General features: G+C 40.5%; 2 protein-coding genes and 1 long non-coding RNA gene across 9 annotated transcripts in view; 2 read left to right on the top strand and 1 right to left on the bottom strand.

Moving 5' to 3' along the window:
* SUMF1 (sulfatase modifying factor 1) overlaps nucleotides 1-21,169 on the top strand; it is a 696,570-nt gene that overhangs the window by 150,029 nt on the left and 525,372 nt on the right. The window lies entirely within an intron of this gene.
* Nucleotides 1,930-15,963, bottom strand: LOC100986203 (histone-lysine N-methyltransferase SETMAR). 4 transcript variants are annotated; one of them, XM_063602091.1, is made up of 4 exons: nucleotides 15,700-15,953; nucleotides 5,969-6,300; nucleotides 5,437-5,551; nucleotides 1,930-2,983 (listed from the first exon to the last, which is right to left on the bottom strand). In XM_063602091.1, the coding sequence occupies exons 1-4, from the start codon at nucleotides 15,853-15,855 to the stop codon at nucleotides 1,949-1,951; spliced, it is 1,638 nt and encodes a 545-aa protein (XP_063458161.1). In that variant the 5' UTR covers nucleotides 15,856-15,953; the 3' UTR covers nucleotides 1,930-1,948. The 4 variants fall into 4 exon arrangements, with proteins under 4 accessions (XP_063458161.1, XP_003831270.1, XP_057157577.1 ...); XM_003831222.7 differs by having other exon boundaries at nucleotides 5,437-6,300; nucleotides 15,700-15,963; XM_057301594.2 differs by lacking the exon at nucleotides 5,969-6,300 and having other exon boundaries at nucleotides 15,700-15,922.
* LOC134729876 (uncharacterized) lies at nucleotides 15,936-20,454 on the top strand. The gene is made up of 2 exons (XR_010111384.1): nucleotides 15,936-16,071; nucleotides 17,440-20,454. It is a non-coding gene; the product is annotated as an uncharacterized LOC134729876 (long non-coding RNA).

The raw sequence follows: 21,169 nt of genomic DNA, 5'->3' as shown, positions 1-21,169 counted from the left end.
GTTCCTGTTGCTCCACATCCTTGCCATCTTTTGGCATTTTTAGTGTTTTCGCTTTCTACCATCCTAGTGGGTGCTAAGAGATAACTTATAGTTTTAAATTGCAATTCCCTGATGACAAATGATGTTGAGCACATTTTCACATTCATGTTTATTTTTGATGTCTATTCAGACCTTTTGCCCATGTTTAAATTGGGTCATTTGTCTTATTATTTTTAAGACTTTTTTTTGTGTTTTTTTGAGAGGCAGTCTCACTCTGTCACCTGGACTGGAGTGCAGTGATGTGATCTCAGCTCGCGGTAAACCTCCGCCTCCCAGGTTCCAATGATTCTCCTGCCTCAGCCTCAGGAGTAGCTGGGATTACAGGTGTGTGCCCTATGCCCAGCTTATTTTTGTAGTTTTAGTATGGACAGGGTTTTGCCATATTGGCCAGGCTGGTCTTGAACTCCTGACCCCAGGTATCTGTCTGCTTTGGCCTCCCAAAGTGCTGGGATTACAGGCATGAGCCACTGAACCCGGCCCTGAGTTTTAAGTTCTTACCTGCCTAATTGTCCTGGCTAGAACCTCCAGTACAATGCTGAATAGAAGTGGTGAGCTTGGAGATCATTTTCTTGTTCCATATCTTAGGATAAGAGCTTTCAGTCTTTCATCATTATGTATGATGTTAGCTGTGGGTCTTCATAGATATCCTTTCTCAGGTTGAAGAAGTTCCTGTTTACTTCTAGTCTGTTCACTGCTTTTATCATGAAAGGCTACTGGAGGTTGTCAAATGCTTTGTGTCTACAGAAATGATTATGTATTTATTTTTTGTGAATTATCCCATTAATATACTGGATTTACTGATTTTCGTATGTTAAACCAATCTTGCTTTCCTGGGATAAATCCCAATTGATCACAGTGTATAATTCTTTTGATATCTTGCTGGATTTCATTTGCTAGTACTTTTTTTTTTTTTTTTTGCCTCTATATTCAAAAGGGATATTGGTATTAGTTTTCTTTCCTAGTAATGTCTTTGGTTATGTTATCCATGTCTTCTTTAACTCATGTGTCTGGTTATGGTATCCATGTCTTCTTTAACTCGTGTGTGTGTGTGTATGTATGTAACCCTAGGCACTCTAAAATGCAGGGCTCAGGGCAGGAAACTCTCTTGCTCAGCTCTAACCCTTCTGGTCACCTCTTAGTGACTTTTTCCCCCTTTAAGTCTGCCATTGAAGGACATTATATCCTAATTACACCTGAATAGAAGGGAGAACTTTGGGTCACATCCTACAGACAGTTCTCAAGACTAATAATTTACATTTATTGAATACTTTCTATATACTCAGGCATTGCTCTAACCCCTTTGCATGTGTCAACTCAATCTTCCCAACTAAGGAAACTTTGACTTGGAAAGGTTCAGTGATTTGTTCAGCGGTAACACACTGGAGAGTGACTACATTTTAATTAGGGCAAAATTTTCCATTTGGCCAAGAACAAAATCTAACAGCCACTGCTATTTTGTGAATAGTAATTTGAAAATTAAAGGAAAATTTTTTTAAAGAAAAGCTTTGTTCTTCAAGTGTGACCGTTATTATTCTTGGGCCAAAATGTTTTTCAAGGTACATGTTTCTAATCTTTTTTTAAAAAATTATTTTATTAGAGTCAGGGTCTCACTATGTTGCCCAGGCTGGTCCTGAACAATTGGACTCAAGTGATCTGCCCGCCTGGGCCTCCCAAAGTGCTGGGATTACAGTTGTAAGCCACCATGCCAGGCCACATTTCTACATTCTTAATAAAGTCCGTGGAATCTAATTCAAATGCAATTTTAATTTGTATTTCAATCCGTGGAATCTAATTCAAATGCAATTTTAATTTGTATTTCAATCTATGAAGATATTGGGCTGGTGCAAAACTAATTGCGGTTTTGGACTGTGAATTTTAAATCATTATAACTAAGCTCAACGCATTTTTATTAATCAAAATAGGAACCATTACAATCAACACATTTTTGCCAACGAGAAATAAGTTGGTTTATTCCTGTAGTGTAAAAATCCGTGCTTTGGGATTCGACGAACTCTCGGAAAGCATTTTCTGCATCCTGCTGGTTGTGGAAGCGTTTTCCCTGCAAAAAGTTGTTGAGATGCTTGAAGACGTGGTAGTTGGTTGGCAAGAGGTCAGGTGAATACGGTGGATGAGGCAAAACTTCATAGCCCAATTCATTCAACTTTTGAAGTGTGGGTTGTGCAACATGCGGTCGGGCATTGTCGTGGAGAAGAATTGGGCCCTTTCTGTTGACCAATGCCAGCTGCAGGCGTTGCAGTTTTTGGTTCATCTCATCGATTTCCTGAGCATACTTCTCAGATGTAATGGTTTCACCGGGATTCAGAAAGCTGTAGTGGATCAGACCAGCAGCAGACCACCAAATAGTGACCATGACCTTTTTTGGGTGCAAGATTGGCTTTGGGAAGTGCTTTGGAGCTTCTTCTTGATCCAACCACTGAGCTGATCGTCGCCGGTTGTCATATAAAATCCACTTTTCATCACACGTCACAATCCGATCGAGAAATGGTTCGTTGTGGTTGCGTAGAATAAGAGAAGATGACACTTCAAAACGACGATTTTTTTGATTTTCAGTCAGCTCATGAGGCACCCACTTATCGAGCTTTTTCACCTTTCCAATTTGCTTCAAATGCCGAACGACCGTAGAATGGTTGACATTGAGTTCTTCGGCAACTTCTCGTGTAGTTGTAAGGGGATCAGCTTCGATGATTGCTCTCAACTGGTCGTTGTCAACTTCTGATGGCCGGCCACTACGCTCCTCATCTTCAAGGCTCTCATCTCCTTTGCAAAACTTCTTGAACCACCACTGCACTGTACGTTCGTTAGCAGTTCCTGGGCCAAATGCATTGTTGATGTTGCGAGTTGTTTCTGCTGCTTTACGACCCATTTTGAACTCGAATAAGAAAATTGCTCGAATTTGCTTTTTGTCTAACATCATTTTCATAGTCTAAAATAAACATAAACAGCAAGTAAGATGTCATTAGCAAAAAAACATAAAGAAATGCTCATTAAAATGATGTATAACATGACCACATTTATTTAAGAATGTATTCCAATATCAAATACCAAATTCCAACAATGCAAAAACTGTAACTACTTTTTTTTTTTTTTTTTTTTTTTCGAGACAGAGTCTCCCTCTGTCACCCAAGCTGGAGTGCAGTGGTACAGTCTTGGCCCACTGCAACCTCTGCCTCCTGGGCTCAAGCGATTCTCGTGCCTCAGCCTCCTGAGTAGCTGGGACTACAGACATGTGCCACCACATCTAACTAATTTTTGTATTTTTAGTAGAGATGGGGTTTCACCATGTTGGCCAGGGTGGTCTCAAACTCCCGAGCTCAAGTGTTCTGCCTGCCTCGGCCTCCCAAAGTGCTGAGATTACAGGTGTGAGCCACTGCACCCAGCCCCATCTTTTAAAATTTGAATCTTATAATTTATAAAAATGTTATTTTATCATGGGATAATAGTCAAGTGGAAGTATATTTTTAAATGTTTTCTCTCAAAAGAAGTGTGAACATTCTCAAAAATATGGCAATGAAGCAAACAAATGCAGTTAACTTGCTGCTTAGAAAAGACTTGGAATAAAGACTCTTTGACTCTTACCTTAGGAATCTGGTTTCTAGGATTAAGTGCTATATAATAAACTAGTGCCTGAGGACAAAAAATTTCCAGGGGTCCATATTCAGTCAGTTGTCTCTGGCAGAGGCACTGAGTTGGAGGGGGCTGTTTGTGTCCTTGTCTCTGAATGGAAGATTGTCCTCTGGGAATATCTCTGCTGTTCAATATAGAAAGGCAAAAGGACATAGAAAAGAGTATCTGCAGAATCAAATGGTGAGCCAATCATTTTCCTTCTGACCATTTCCATATTGCGTCTGAAGCAGCTCAGTTATTAGGTGAGCTTGTGAGCAAGAAAAAGCACATTTTGGAGTGAGGGATACAAGCTGCCTTATAAAAAGCAGGACTGCTTCAGAGGCATTGAAGTAATAGAGGATAGTTGGCATGGAGAAATGATTAATTTGGAGGAAAATTTTTGATACTATGTATTTGTAATTTGGGGCATTTTATGTGTACTCTAGTACCATTTGTTCACAGGGAACCATTCCATGTAATGTTATATGAACATTATAAACCCTAAGATACTTAAAAACGACCTAGCTTTACTGAGATATAATTCACACGCTGTATATTTCACTCATTTAAAGTGTACAATGTACTTATATTACAGAGGAATAGTGTTATATATAACATGGATTCCTATAATGTTGAAAGTGCAGGGCCTCCTAGTGGTAGGGTTTAAATGTACTAGAGAAGAAATTAAATTACTTAATAATATCATAGGGGCTCTAGTAATTATTTTAGCTTTCAAAATGTCTGATAAACCTCCACAGTAACTGTATTTTTGCAACATCCCTGCTTTAAGGAAGGTAGTTAGAGATGTTTGCTGCTCTAGAAGTTTAAACGGGATCATAAAACTCCCGTCTCCTTCTGTGGTGTGGACAGGGTTATTTTTCTGTTATTTATACATGAAGTGAGGCTGTTTGAAGTTTTGAAGCATAACTTCACAAGATTTGGAGTACAGCCAAGTATATAATGAAAAATTTACAATCTGTCTCTTTTTCTGACTTTTGGTTACAACATGTAAGTCATTTTCATAGTTATATTTTTCACTACTGGTAGTACTTATTAGGGTTTTAGCAGGTGATAGTTAATAATGCCTTTTTCCTTGATCCATGCTTAGAAACAATTAAGTAGGACGCAGGAGTCAGACAGAAATCAAAAAGTCAGCTTTATTACTGTTAAAATTGGTTGGCAAGCAGGGTTTAGGTATGCAGCCACAAGGGTTTCTTGGATCATTATTAGGTTCGATGTTAGTGCTAGAAAACTTACAATAACAGTGACTTAAGCAAGGGAGAGACTATTTCTCACCTGAAAGTACAAAGGTGTCAGATCACGACTGACAGGATGTTCTACAGTACCAGACACCTAGACTCCTTTTAACCTTGTTGATTTTTCTATGCAATGGCTTCCTTTCCCAGGGTCATCCTGGGGTCTAGGATGACTGCTCCAGTTCCAGTCATCATGTATACATTCCAGCCAGCAGGAAGAAAGAGGAGGTGAAGGGCAGGATATCTCCATTTAAGGACTTGTCATTTTTGCTTATATCCTATTAACTAGAACAGTCACTAAGACAAATCTAACTAGGAAAGTGAGTATTCTGGGTAGTCATGTACTTTTGTTAAGTGGAGAATTCTATTACAGAAAGGGGAAAGGATACTGATGGACAGCTTGCAGTCTCTGCCACATTCCTGAGTTAAACTTATGTCACTAGGCAGAGGTAAAGCTAGCCAACCACTGTCTTCCACTATAGGGAGGGGCAAGCTGCTTATCACTGAACAGACTCACCTCAAGGGTCAATCGCTTGCAGGAGGGGAACACAGAAGGGGCTGAGCCACACATGCTGGGTTCCTTCTCATGTCCACAACTGATGTTCGACTTTTCTACGGGGCAGTACAGAGAACTGTCAAAAGGCAGGAAAGCAGTACATGATTTGGCACCACAGTAACAAGGTTTCCTTAGTTTCCCATGATCTAGCCTTTCTTTGTCTTCACTGACTGTTAGATTGAGATATCTTCCTGAATAATCATAAGAGAGTTCTTCTTCTGGCACAATATCTTTGGCTGCAAAAAGTGCCAACTTAGGTACCATTGAGTCAATTCGGACAGGAATCATCAAAAGGTTTGGCTCACAAGAATGATTAAGGAATCTTCCAATATTTCCTATATAAGTAGGGTCAACAAATGTTTCCATTACCTGCCCATTATAAACATGTTCCCTGATGGCTATAATGTAATTGGAGTCGGATTTTGTTTGTAAGTGAATTCTTCTCTGAACTTCAGAGAATCCTAAAACCTCACCAGCATATTCACAGACAAACCTTCCTTTCGGTATAAATTCCAAGGTACGAAGTCCCCAGCCTTTTTTATGCGTCTTGAACACTTGGAAGTGGAACTGTAGACCTTTCTGGACCACTCTGTTTCTGCAGTGGTCACTGCATCGGCACAGCACATTGCATTCAAAAACAGGCTCTGCATACTTTCCTCCAGATCCTATATCTCTAAGGCATGAGTTATCATCATAGTTCTCTCCATGGCGGAGACAGGAGCAAGTGCCAGGGAGGCAGGGAGTTTTGACACAAATGCATCCGGGAAAGGTTATTTGAGTGGGATCAATGTCTGCTCCAGGTCCAACTACATGATCAGGAGTGTACTGTAAAAAATATACACACTGTAAGTCAGCACGGCATGTCATATATTTCCTATATATTCCAAGTAGCTTCTGACTGGGACCCATTCTAATTCTAACATATATAAAAACAGGACAAAACTGTCAAAACACAGCATACTAAGATATTGTCCAAAAAGATCTCTCTCCAATAAAACAAGTTTTTTTGTTTTGTTTTGTTTTGTTTTGTTTTTTTTTTAAGAGACAGGGTCTTGCTCTGTTGCACAGGCTGGAGTGCAGTGCTGTGATCACAGTTCACTGTAACCTGGGCTCAAGCGATTCTCCTGCCTCAGCTTCCTTAGCTGCTACAGCTACAAGTGGGAACCACCATGTCCAGCTAAGATTAATTTTTAGAATTTGTGGTTTTATTTTAGGTATGTATAAGGATGAGTTGGGCATTATAATACTTAATGTATATAATAGTATGTTATATATAGGTACACATAAGGACATATATATGTATTATTATGTATGTATAAGGACAATAAGAAAAGTACTATTTTTTTCTCTTATCAGAAATAGAAAGCTTTGTAACTTCTTTTGTTTCCCTCTTATCTTTGGATGTCAGAAAAGTCAGTGCTGAATTTAGTGTCTGAGTACAGTTAAGCATTTTATCCTTAGCTTTTGATCTCTTTTACCTTTACCTGATAATATACATGCATATATGTATTTTAATTGTGGGTTACCTCAAATACTGGTTGGGGATAAGAAAGTCATAGATGACAAGTCAATTGCACACAGAATTCCAAAATGCTATTTCTTAAATAGATATTACTAGATATTTAAATTTATTAAAGATATACACTTGTAAAGAAATTCTAATTAAATAAGAAAGGAATATGAAAAAAATCTGTCATTTAAATGTACCTGTATTTTCAAAACATTACATTTGTAAAATGTTATATAAAAAGAAGACAATCCTCAATCTAAACTCTATGTGAAGCCTGATCTCTGGTTAGATCCTCATTAGCATCGTGAAGCATATTTTCAAACTGATTTCAGATTCAAGTATCTCTCATGAACCCAGCAGATTTTTTTATGTATATAGTAATTCTTGCTTACATAGAACTCAATCCATTTTATACCTGCTTTATTCCTAAAAGGATTTAATGAGACTTACAAACAGGTAAGATAAATGAACAAGTAAGGAGAGTAAGGTGAAAGGGAAATAGAACAAACAGGTCTAGTGAGCTTAGACACACAGTATGTGGTAGAAGTAGACTGGATATTTGGCTCTGCCTGAGAGCTGCCAATTCAGAGAAGGATATATGATTAGATACATAGCTTGCCCTGCCTGTAAGGAATAATCTCATTGTTCAGAAGTGGCACTGACTTTTTTCAGTACTGATACCAGGAAGGAATTCCACCAATGTGTTCTTCTAAACCATTCTTTTCCAGGAAGCAGTTTCATGGGCTGTTTTTTATTCCGGTCCCCAGTAAAGGCTGCTGGGATCCCACAACAGCACAGTCGGGTAAGAGCAGTTCTGCAAGGAACCAGTTGCACGGCCTTTCATTGGGGATAGATTTTAAAGCACCTGGAGGAATGTTTGCACCACGTCTTCCAGTCAATCCTCCATTAATATTTTGTCTCCAGGCCAGGCTTTAGAAAGGTATTGAACAGCAGATAGTTCTACTCCCTGTGGAGGCCTCGGGTGGAGCTATGTAGTTAAGTGCAAAACCCTATACTAAAAAAAACTCTGAGCTGGGGAGGATTGACATCCTCTTGTGAAAGATGAGCAGGACAACCAGTGGGAGGACCTGTGGGAGAAGACTAACATTCTGCTTAAAAAGTCTTTTGGGGGTGGAGAGAGGAAATAGCTTTTGTTTGTGTTGTTTCTTACAGCTTTAGCTTAGCAGGAATATCCTAAATGGATAAAGGATAGGTTAGAAAATGATGCTGTATCAGTCAAACTCAACGACTGCTGTTTTATAGAGAATCTACTTTCAGCTTTTTAAAGGTTCAGTGTTCAAATGTAAATGGTTACTGAGACATTTTAAAAAGTACTTGTAAAATGAAGATCTCTTTGTTAAACTTTTCATGTTAAACTTTTAAGTTGATTTGTCATTAAAGGTGCACATATTTTTAAGGTACTATATAAATCACTAAACGCTAAAGTTTTTTTTTTTGACATGGATAACTTCTTTTAAAATCACGTCTGACTTACTGCAGTTTTCTAATCAGGAAAGCAGGTGAAAAACAGTTTTATTTCGTTATTTTTACTTACAAATTTAAAAAGATTTTGAAGAATCTCATGATATATTTTTTAAAATTCTGCAATTAAACTTGCTGCACAAGCTATAATCCTTCAGGGACTTATAGACAGTAGCTAATTCCGAATGAACTGCAGATATCTTCCAAAAGAAAACAGAGACTTCTGGGAAAATTTCCTGTTTAAATAAATTTTTTCCCCTTGATGGATATAATCACTGATCCTGATACCAATAATTGCTTTGAGTCATTTTGTCTTCATGTTTCCATTTCTCCTCCATAAAAGGTCAATAAAGTATCATTTCAGATGATAATGACTTAAAAAAATGACTACACTCAAGAATAATCTTTTGAAAACTTTAGTCTAATTTAACATCTGATTATGTAATTACCCATCTTTTCAGGTATTTACATATTGAAAAGCTATTTATTATTTTCAGAAATAATGTGAGGTCATTGTCCTAACATTCTATTCAAATATTTACATGCCACGCGGTTAAACTTCGAGTAGTCATGTGCTGCATAATGACTTTTTGGTCAGACCACATATATGCATATACAATGGTAGTCCTGTAAGATTAGAATACAGTATTTTTACTGTATGTTTTCTATGTTTAGATACACAAACACCACTGCGTTACAAGTATCTACAGTATTCAGTGTAGCAACATTCTGTGCAGGTTTGTAGCCTAGGAGTGATAGGGCATTATCATATTGCCTAAGTGTGTAGTAGGCTATACCATCTAGGTTTCTGTAAGTACTGTGCACTCTATGACTTTTGCATAATGATGAAATTGTCTAATGATGCATTTCTCAGACTGTTTCCCCATAGTTAAATAATAATTGTATCTGAAGTATAATTGTATCTGAAAGCTAATGTAAAGTGGGTTACAAACTGGGAGTCAGCTGATACGACCTAAGCCAGACTTCTGCTGAAACAATTAGGGAAGAAGCATTCTCTTTCTACTAGAATTATTCAACTGTAGTGTTTGCCTGGCATTTCCAAGTTCTGCCACGTAGATGAGGCCTACTTAGTGTGTAGCCTACCACAGAAATGGGAAGCAGGGGTGTGAAGGGGGAAGGTGGTGGGAAGAAGTATCTGACAATACTTTTAGAGTTACTGGGTCCAGACATGCCTATAGTTACCACTTGGACTTTTCTGATTTGAGGCAATTCCTTCCCTTTTTTGTTGGAGCCAGTTTGTGTTATGTTTCTTGCAAACACATGAGTCCTGACTGATACACCCTCGGTAGAAGCTGAGAATGGTTTCAGGAAATGGCTAGAAAATGTACTCTGTTAACCAAAAATAAAATTCTAAGTCCCCTGATCATCTGAAGGGACCCCTCCTCTCAGCAAGGGCATTCCAAAGCTAACCTGAAAAACTAGTTCAGGTCATGATGGGAAGGGGGCAGGGGTCAGACATGCCTCATTATACCCTCTTCCCTTTTGGAATTACTGATAGAACAGACTCTTTAAGTCTGATAAAAAACATTTACAACCTATTCTCTCTGAAGCCTGCTACCTGGAGGCTTCACCTGCATGATAATAAACCCCTGGTCTCCACAACCCTTTATCTTACCCAAGGCATTCCTAAGTTTTTAGACAATAACAATTCCTTCAAGCAAACTGTTAATTAGAAACTGGAAGCCTCCGCTTCCAACTGTCCTGTCTTTCTGGACTGAACCAATGTACGTTTTACATGTATTTGACTGTTGTCTCATGTCTCCCTAAAATGTATAAAACTAAGCCATATCCCAACCACTTCGGATACATGTTCTCAGGATCTCCTGATGGCTGTGTCATGGTCCATGCTCACTCATATTTGGCTCAGAATACATCTCTTCAAATATTTTGCAGAGTTTGACTCTTTTCATAGACAAGTCAAAGGTGTAAATGGTCAATGAACAAAGATGTCTTCAATTAGGAGGTTAGACTAGAGCAAAGTGTGCAGGAGACCAGGCAGGAAAACTCTGTGACTATGGTCTTGAACTGTGAGGAAGCAGTGGAGAGCTTCCTAGTGCAGAACATGGAATGCTCTAAAGGAGACACAAACCACAGCCAGGCTCTTATTAGCATTGTGATTCTGGACAAGTGACTGGCTAGGCTTCAGATTAGTAGCTATAAGACAAGGATAATACCCACATTTGGGGTGGCTATCATGAAATTTTAATGAAATAATGCTGTACTCCATGTCAGGCACTTTATAAAAATATTGGCTTCTTTCAATTCTTCTAGATATTACTTTTAGATGTTATATTTAAAACAACATATGTTTCTGGCAAATTACTTTACATTACTAAACATCTTATTTATTTCATAGGTTTCTGTGAAAGAAAACATGACAGAACTGGCTTAAAAAGCTTACTCTAGGGATTAGCATGTACGTGTTCAATAAAAATTTTGCAGGTAGTGCATAGTAGGGTAGTGAAGAAAATAAGTTCTGGAGTTAAACTTTCCAGGTTCAAACATATTCAAACCAAAATTGTCTAGGAAGCCATTGGACTGTATACCTTTCCTCCATTACTTCTCCATTTGAGTGGAGAAAAGCTAAGAGCTGATCCAGACCAGACTTCTTTCAGTTATCAAGTATTACCTTACTGTCTGCAATATGCACATACTGGGATTTAGAAACAGTCAGAAAAGTATAAAGGACATGGAGAATGGGATTTTTTTCTTTTTAAGACGTTGCTGCCCAGTCTGGAGTGCAATGGCATGATCATAGCTCACTGCAGGCTCCAACTGCTGGGCTCAAGGTCAGCCTCCCAAGTAGGTGGGACTACAGGCATGCACCACCATGTCTGGTTAATTTAAAATAAAATGTTTTTGTAGAGATGGGGTCTCACTTTGTTGCCCTTTGTTAAGGGTGGTCTTAAACTCCTGACTTCAAGTGATTCTCCCGCCTTGGCCTCCAAAAGGGTTGGGATTATGGGAGTGAGCCACCATGCCTGGCTGGGATTTTTTAAATTTCCTGCATTGTTACAATGTAAGTTTTACTTTTTCTTCGTATGTATCAAAGCACAGAATTACTCATGCAAGAGCTAGGAATAAATGCAAAACAATCACGGCAAAATGATATACTGGAAATCAGATCCTTGAAGCACTGGGTGAAGATTTCAAGTTTTTTGACAGAAAACTTAAGAGAAAATACACTCTTGTCTTGGCTATTCCTGTCTGCAACAATTTCTTTCTTCTCTGAACTGGACTTACATTTACTGTTAATAGCATGAACTTCAGGGTCTAAATGACACAGATTGTAGGGCTCTCTAATTGTGTTAAATGTGTAGGTCTTACCTTTCTAACAGATACGTGTCTCAGGGAAAAGCATGGTTATGAGGTTTCGAGTGTGGCAGGGTGATGGGGGTGGGGTTCCTATCCATAGGACAAGGCACACAGCAGGTGCTCAAGAAGCATTTTTCGACTGCCAGATTGCAGCTCTTGATACTTGTTAACGAGAAGTTTGACTTTTCTGAATCACATTCTGTACTGAAGACCCAGAAACTGAAGTATGATACTATAACATTCTAGGCTTAAAACCTGGGCCTCTGAATTATAAAGAAGTGTTGTGAAAATCTTCATTCCTTTTTTGGTTGTGTTGAAACCCCAGCTACAAGAATCTTTGTACTTGGCCTCTAGCCTCATAAGTTTGTTTTTCCTCCAAGCAGCTATTAGAAGACTGTGAGCCAGATAATTCTTGTCAAGGCCTGTTGAGATCTAAAAATAATGTTTGAAGCTGGTTTCAGAGACCTGAAAAATGGTTAGATCCAACTGTTAGCTCAATAAAATCAATTAGTTTATTTTCTACTTGGCTTTCAACACTGATGACATTATGATATGCTTGTTTCCAATATGAACATCTGAATTTCTTTTTGCCTTTTCACACAGTAGCCAAAGGCAAAACAGACACAAAGTTATTTTTATCTTGAAAGTTTTTCATGCCTTAATTCTTATGTGTGCATATGCCTGTGAAGGCAGGGTTTGGAGCAAGCAAGCTGTTTTGACCTTTTATAAGACTGGTTTTGTGTTCCATGAATACATGGAAGAAAACGAGTTGAATGCACTTTTAGGCTTGTCACTTAAATGTTTCAAGCATGTTTGATCTTCTTGGTAAGAAAGACAATAAGCTCTCTTAGGAAGGGATCCTGTCTTATTTTTGTAACTCTAACTTTATTGGGAGCTGTGCATATACAGAGATAGTTAGAACACTGTGGGACTGGGTTTTAATCTCCCAATTTTCATTTATGCCCACCAACTGTAGATGTAACAATCAATCACAAAGCTTCCTCTTGTCACTCCTTTCTCCCCTTTTAAAAATAGATGTATTTATTTTAATATACACTTTGAGAAACAGAAAACCTCATGATTTTATGGACATTAATGATTACAATGATTCTAAGGGAGATACTTATATAATTTATTTTTAAATAATTGAACGCTGAAAGTGAGTTAATTAAAAAAATACGTCGGGCACATAGTTTTACAGATTGTCCTTGGATATGGCAAAGAAAAATATGACTCAAGATTGGAAACAGATTTATAGAATAGTCTCAAACGCACACACACACGCACACACACACGCACGGCAGGAATATTGAAGCTAATCGTGACAGTTGTAAACACCTTGAGGGTAGAGTGCGTTTTTCTGTTTGTTGTATTCTTTGCAGCCCAACCCACCACCTTGCATATATTTAGCTCTCAATAAATATTTGTTGAATTAAGAATGGACTAGAACAGTGGTTTTTTAAATCAGTGTTTTTGACCAGGAACTCAGCAATGCTTAGTCCTAAGTTTTCAGGGACCACTGTTTAATATTGGGCCAGCTAACTGTATTATTAACTATAAATTGCCAAAGGTAGTCTGGGGAACAATAATAATTTCTGACATTAATATCTTATTCTACTCTTTGAGGACTAAACTCTGATTTTTTCTTATCTTGCCCAAATTCCTACCTAAGGCACCTGGGGAGTCATGCCTTACAAACCATAAAGTCTCATCAGAGGAGTTTTAATTTTAACCCTGTATAGCATGGTCTGCTTTCTACCTGACTCTGGCATAACATTACATAACAAATAAGGGAAGAAATCAAAATATTTTAACCCCAAATATATTTCCTTGCCATATCTTGAAATTGCCCTGGAGGGTTGTCTCTTGTGGGAAAAATCCACATTCTATAGAGAATCCCCTTTCCCCCTCTTTTTCTTTCTTTCCACAACAAGGAGATAATCAACTAAGACCGAGGCACCTTTTTAAGTTCGATAAGAAACATTTTACAACCTGCTCCCTCTGAAGTCAGCTGGGAGTCTCCTCCCCACAATTAAAACTTGGGTCTCTACATGGCCGGGTGCGGTGGCTCACGTCTGTAATCCCAGCACTTTGGGAGGCCCAGGTGGGTGGATCACTTGAGGTCAGGAGTTTGAGACCAGCCTGGGCAACATGGTAAAACCCTGTCTCTACTAAAAATACAAAAATCAGCTGGGCGTGGTTGTAGGCGCCTGTAATTCCAGCTACTCGGGAAGCTGAGGTGGAAGAATCGCTTGAACCTGGGAGGCGGAGGTTGCAGTGACCTGATCGCACCACCACACTCTAGCCTGGGTGATGGAGTCAAGCTCCGTCTCAAAAAAAACCCCTTTATCTTAACCTAAACATTTTTATTGATCCCAGGTCTTCAGACAAACTCAACCAATTGTTAACCAGAAAAATTAAAATCTACCTATAGTCTGGAAGCCCCCCCCACCACTTTGAGTTGCCCCGCCTTCTGAACCAAACCCATGTACATGTTAAATGTATTTGATTGACGTCTCCTCTCTCCCAAACACGTATAAAACCAGGCTGTGCCCTAACCACCTGGGACACATGTTCTCAGCATCTCCTGAGGGCTGTGTCACAGGCCATGGTCACTCATATTTGGCTCAGAATAAATCTCTTCAAATATTTTAGAGTTTGATTCTTTTCCTTGACATCTTTGAAAGCTGCTATTGAATCTATTATCTTATCTGATCCTCACAAAAACCCCTAGGAAAAAGAAAGGGCAGATAGGGTTCATTGTTGATAATGGATGTTAAAGGGGCTATGCATTTTTAAATTATTATTTTCATTTTGCAGATGAAGAAACTCAGGCTCTGGGAAGTAGCTAAGATGTCTAAGCTCTGAACCATACTCTCCAACTTCCACGTCCAGTGCTCTTTCCACTTCAAAATCTTTGGTCATTCCTTATTCCTTGGGTAACGCTCAGGCCAAGGTCAGAGGGATAAGAAAGTCAGTAGAGGCTGGGAGCGTGGCTCATGCCTGTAATCCCAGCATTTTGGGAGGCCGAGGCGGGCGGATCACCTGAGGTTGGGAGTTCGAGACCAGCCTGACCAACATGGAGAAACCCTGTCTCTACTAAAAATACAAAAATTAGCCGGGCGTGGTGGCACGTGCCTATAATCCCAGCTACTCGGGAGGCTGGGGCAGGAGAATCGCTTGAACCCGGGAGGTGGAGGTTGCGGTGAGCCGAGATCGCGCCAGTGCACTCCAGCCTGGGCGACAGAGCGAGACTGAGTCTCAAAAAGAAAAAAGAGAGTAGAAAGGGCTTTGAGGTAGTTAATAGAAGCAAACATTTACTGAGTTCTTACAGCAAACCAGAAAATGTATTTTCCTTGCAATTTTCGAAGCACTCCGGAAGAGAGGTGCTGTTCCACTGTACGCTGGAAGACTCTAAGGCGTAGCCACAGCTCATTTATACTCGCCCAAGAGCCCCCAGCGTGAGGGAGACCACAGCTAAGGCTGACTCGAGGGGCTGTTTTTATGCACGACACCGGGTGCGATCCACTAATAGGCCTCACGGCTTATCCTACCTGTGAGAGACACCTGAGGCCAGGGAGGTAAATGACTCCGCCCGTGATGCCTCCTTGAGTTCTGAGGACAGGACTGGACAAAAAGCCAGGTTCCCACAAGGCCTCCGGTTCTGCGCTTCAGGGAATGGACTGAAAAGGACAACACCCTTGCTAAGGTCATGCCGTGGGTTCACAGAAAAAGGCCCAGGCCGGGGCATGCACACCTATTCCCGCGCACCAACGGGTGCGCTATAAGAGAAGACAAAAGGTCACGACTGGGAGGCCGTCCCAGCGAGGCGGCTTGAGGAGACCACGTGGGGGAGCCGCGCGCCCGCCTCCCGCGCCGCCTGGCCCCGCCCCTACCTGGAAGGGCGCCGGCGCGGCCCCCGGGGGCCACGCGCCCACCGGCAAGTTTTCCTGGCCGCACGCGACATCCAGCTGCTCAGTCGGGGCCTCAGGCTTCTCCTTAAACTCCGCCATCCCACAAGGCCGTGTCGTCTTTGCCGCTTCCGCGAACATTTACCCGCCTCACGCAACGCCTACTACCCTGACAGGCCTGGGCCGCGCGGTGGATGCTGGGACTTGTGGTCCCGTGGACCCACCGCCTCGTGGGAATTGTAGTTCGTTTCTTCTCAGGAGCGGCCTGGAAGGCGCTTCCCTTCCTTGACTTTTTGGGTCTGGCTCCCGTTTTGATTTCAGCCAGAGGCACCACAGATAATTACAAAACCATGTAAGGTACGGACGAAACAAAGTGAGGTGCTTTAGTTTTTCCTGGGAGCATCAAAGAGGGGGCTTTCGAGGTGAGGTCATTTGTCCAGGTTTTTGAGGGCTCACTGCACGTTTGTGGAGTGGAGGCAGGGGTGCGTTCTACACCGAGCGGGGAAACGCACACCAAGGTTTCTAAAGATCTGCGGCTTGCCGGGAAGTTGACTGACATGTGATAGGGTTTGTGCCAAGGCGATAGCCTCACAGGGTGCCTTAAGGAATTTGTGTGGGGCATGCTCACTCCCTGATGGAGGTATCCGTGCCCCTTTGCCTGTCCTTTTCCCTCCTCTCCATCCCTCTACCCTCACCCCTCCAAACCCCTGCCCTGCCAAAGGGTTCTGATAGCCTCAAGACTGCTGAATCCGGTGGAGCATTTTCATCCTCACTGAAGCTCTCTGACATGATTGTCCTGCTTCTCCTTGAAACTGTAAACCAAAAATAAAATTCCAATCCTCCAAACCATCTGAATGGACCCCTCCTCTCTGCCAAGGTTAACCTGAGAAACTGGTTCAGGCCATGATGGGAAGGGGGGTCCAACATGCCTCATTATGCCCTTCTTCCTTTTGGAATTCAGGAAAAGCCAGCCAGCATCAACCTCAACACACACCTTAAGTCTGATAAGAAACATTTACAATCTGTTCTCTCTGAAATTTACCTCTTGGAGGCTTCATCTCCACGATCAAATTTGGTATCCACAACCTCTTATTGCAACCCCGACATTCGTTTCTATTGATTCTAGGTCTTCAGATAATAACCAGTTGCCAATCAGAAAATCTTTAAATCTACCTATGACCTGGAAGCCACCCCTCACCCGCTTCTCGTTGTCTGCCTTTCCAGATCCAACCAATCTTACATGTATTGACTGATGTATTATGTCTCCCTAAAATGTGTGAGAGTAAGCTGTATCCCGACCACCTTGGGCACATGTCATCAGGACTGCCTGAGGCTATGTTGGGGGCGCATTCTTAAGCTTGGGAAAATAAACTTTCTAAATTGAGACCTGTCTCAGATAATTTTGGGTTCACAAACCCTTCTGACCTTGCAGCTTCTGAGGTCCCGTTGGCCTAAGTGTGTTTCCATCTTGCAGACCTTTCCTTGTTAGTATCCTCTTGTTTTCCTGCCTGACTGTTTCTGAAAAGTGGGTGTGATTCAGGGTTCTGCCCTTGACCTTTTTCTTTGCTCCCCTTCCCTGGACTTTCTCATTAATAACATCCACTCCCATGGCTTCAAATATAAAGGATTAGGTCACCAGTCTCCAACCCAGATCAGACGTTTCTCCTTAAATCCAGTTACGCATATTCAGCTAATGATTGAGCATTTCTGTTTTCTGTCCTACAGGCTCCTCAAACTCAAAATAATCTGAATTGACTTCTTCTGCCAGTCTTGCTTTTTCTTCTTTAAAGTTAACTGGGAAAATAATTTGTGACCTACAGAGCCACTAAAGCAACAAACCAGTTACTCTGTATTCCTTCTCTTCACTAGACTCATATAGCTAAGGACGTGGTGGGTAAGTCTTGTTGATTCTGCCTTCATGTTTTCATTTTTGCCTCTTCTCACTTAGTCCTAGGCTCTCTCATTTCTTGCTTGGACTTTGAAGTTCTTTGCTTTAAGTCTGTCATTCTCCATATCCCCAAATCACCCTTACTGCCGCTGCTACAATGAGCTTTGAAGATCCTTGTCCAGTTATTATATTTTGCTGCTTAGAGTCTTATTTGCTCCATTTTCTCTCAAAGTTTACCTTCTATATTCTGTGTTATGAGCCTTTGAGGACCCAGACTTTACCTATTTCCTTGGTCTCTTTTGCTGCTGTTCTCTGTTGGAACCCCTCGTTCTGTTGACATTCCCTCAATAAGCCATTCTACTTGGGCCTCTGGGCCTTTGTCCACATTGTTCTTGTATCTCCAGTGCCTTTACCCAGGACTGTCTGTCTGCTCAGCTCAAGTAGTCCCTTCTCTGTATCTTTCTTTACCCTGTTTCCCTTAGCATTGGTTACCCTCTTTACATTAGTTCTCCTACTTTATAAGCCATTTCTTATGTTCCCTGCAACTATTTAATGTAAGCACAGGCAAAACCATCTTATTGAACTCATAAAAATTATATATATATATTGGTGGAGGGTGGGGAGATAGCTAGAGAAACATTTTGTTTTAACTTAAATGATTTTGGTACATTTATATGCTAGTCTTTTGATGTAGGGCCAAAAGAGAAGGAGAGCTAGAGTGTGTGTGTATGTGTGTCTCTGTATGTTTGTTTTCTACTGATTAGAGCTCCAGGTCAAGCTTACTCTGAGTTCCAGTTTTGGTGTCTTTAAAGTGGGGTGGGAACTAAAGGATAGTGAAGCAATGTGATATCACGATCTGTTTTCTTTCCCTAGTCTTTTATACTTTTCTCACTCACAGCCACTTCAACGGCAAAACATTTTTTAGTGACTTGCTTTTTTTCCTCCAAGTCTTTACAGAATGTTCTACTTAGTTATCCCAGAAGGGGGAAACTCTTTGCACTCATAGTTCATCATCATTTTTTCATAAAATTATAATAACAGTTATACCTGGCATTAATAGGTTTGGGAACAGAAATTAAAGATCAGCCTTATAAATGTGCTATTCATGAGCATGTATAAAATCACATAATTTTGCACTGCAGTACACATCTGATATAAAAACTTTTTTGAGTACACATCTGATATAAAAACTTTCTTGTGTTGCTGTAAATAAATACTTGAGGCTAGGTAATTTATAAAGAAAAGAGGTTTAATTGGCTCATGGCTCTGCAGGCTGTACAGGTAGTATGGTGCTGGCATTTGTTCGGTTCCTGGGCAGGCCTCAGGAAGCTTTGAGTCATAGTAGAAGGTGAAGAGGAAGCAGGCATCTCACATGGTCAAAGCAGGAGCAGTGAGAGAGAGTGGGGGTTGGGGCAGGTGCCACACACACTTTTAAATGACCAGATCTTGTGAGAATTAACTCACATTCAGGTTCACAGGACTGTCACTGGCCACACTTGGCATTAGCTTCACTTGAGATTATAGGACAAGAGCCAAAGCCTACCAGAGGCCTCAGGTGTACCCCTTCTGTGGGAATAGTGCTTGCAGTCCACACAGCAGGTCACAGAGCTGCCTGGGAGCTGTTTGTTCTCCCCGAGGGTGGCTCAAATGCAAGGAGAATATATCCCATTAATAGGGTGTGGGGGAATCCTGAATTAGAAGCCTTGCCTCTCAGAAGCTATAGACTTTAAGGTAGCTGCCTAGTAAATATTTTATCAGATATAGTTGTGTACCTATCCTTCCTTAAAAGAAGAGATAGTCATGTATATGATACAATTAGCTGCTTATAGTATAATTAAGAAACATAAGAAGGTTTAGGTAAAGTGCTATGGATCTTTAGAACTGGTAAAGATTACTTTTAGCTGGGGAGATCATGAAGGATGGATAGGATTTAGGCGTTCCAGGTGGAAGGAACAGGAGAAGCAAAGTAATAAAAAGAAAGATGTGGATAGGAAAGAGTAATTTCAGATTGGCTGGAGATAAGGTTTGTTTCACTCTTCAGGAATTTTGAATAGTATGGGAATTTCTCAGATATTCAGAGAACATGCTGTTCATTCATTTTAAGAAAAGTTTGACCACTGATTACATGCATGGTCCAGTTTACCAATTAGGGGAATGTATACATGAAGAAGACATGGTACCCTAGAAAAGCTTGCAGTGTAACAGACAAATAACTATATACTTACAGAATGTGATAGAAATTGTAAGAATGTTGTGAGAAAAGAATTATAAGAGCCATGAGGAGAACCACACTCCTATATTTGCTGTTATGCCATTTTTAGTTTTTGACTCTTTCTTGGTAATACTGTCTGCTATTTGGAAAATTTTTTTGAAGGATCCACCTTATTTTATTTTTTTGGAAGCTGTCAGCAGTGGTGCTTCCAGAATAAGATATTTTGTGCATGCTGGCCCTTTGGTTTAATTTGTTTTTATCTTGCTGGCAAAGGATCCAAAAGTATTTTATAGAGTATGAGATTAAAATAATGAGAGGATGTTTGCAGGCTGATATAACCAATCTTCAGAATGCCAAGCTGTAAGTCTTTCATCTTTTCGGGGCCTAGAAACCTGTCTTATTTTCTCTAGACAACTGCTTTTCATTGACCAGGAACCTGGATCTTCAGAATTTGTTCTGCAAACCATTATAGCTAGATGGTGGGGAAAAGTGTATTTCTGGACATTAATGAATTGCCCTAATAGATTTCCATAAACAGGTTTTGGAACTGAATATTGCATTGATTATTCAGATTTCTTTTGGATTTTTCACTGGCAGAAGAGAAACTAATCTGATCAGTAATAAAAAAATAAAAAGAAAACAATACAATATAATAAAACTCTGACATTTCATAGGTTCAGTTATCCTTGGCTAAATTATGAGGTATGACTATTTGAGCTTTACATTTATTAACAAAAGTGGTCTTTAATTGGGGTGTTTTTATGCTTTTTTGTTCAGGGTTTTTATGAAGTTCTGCATGGCTTTGTATTCAGAAGCCATTCTTTTATCAAAGTTTCACTAGCATTATCTGAGCTTAATATTCTGGGATGTACTTTGTAGCCAGTGATGAAAGGAGGAAAGTCAGCAGAAATTACTTACATATTTGATAGCATTTGAAACATCTTAGCCTTCTAATAAGAACTATCACGGCCAGGCACAGTGGCTCATGTCTGTAATCCCAGTGCCTTGGGAAGCTGAGGTAGGAGGATGGAGGATGGCTCAAGGCCAGGAGTTCCAGGCAAGCTTGGGCAATGTAGCCAGACTCCATCCCAAAAAAAAAAAAAAAAAATCCAGGTGTAGTGGCTTGTGGCTGTAATTCCAGCTACTAGGGAGGCTGAGGTGGGAGGATTGCTTGAGCCCAGCAATCCAAGGCTCCAGTTAGCTATGATTGTGCCACTGTACTGCAGCCTGGATTGGGCGACGGAGAGAGACCTTCGCTCTAAAACAAACCCAAAACACCTGACACCAGTAGATACCAAGTAGGCATAGTACAGGCACTGGATCCTCTCATGAAAAAAGATTGTTGCATGAAGTCA

Source organism: Pan paniscus, chromosome 2 (assembly GCF_029289425.2).
Source record: "Pan paniscus chromosome 2, NHGRI_mPanPan1-v2.0_pri, whole genome shotgun sequence".
NCBI classification, from domain to species: domain Eukaryota; kingdom Metazoa; phylum Chordata; class Mammalia; order Primates; family Hominidae; genus Pan; species Pan paniscus.
This window is presented reverse-complemented; position numbering and strand designations above follow the sequence as displayed.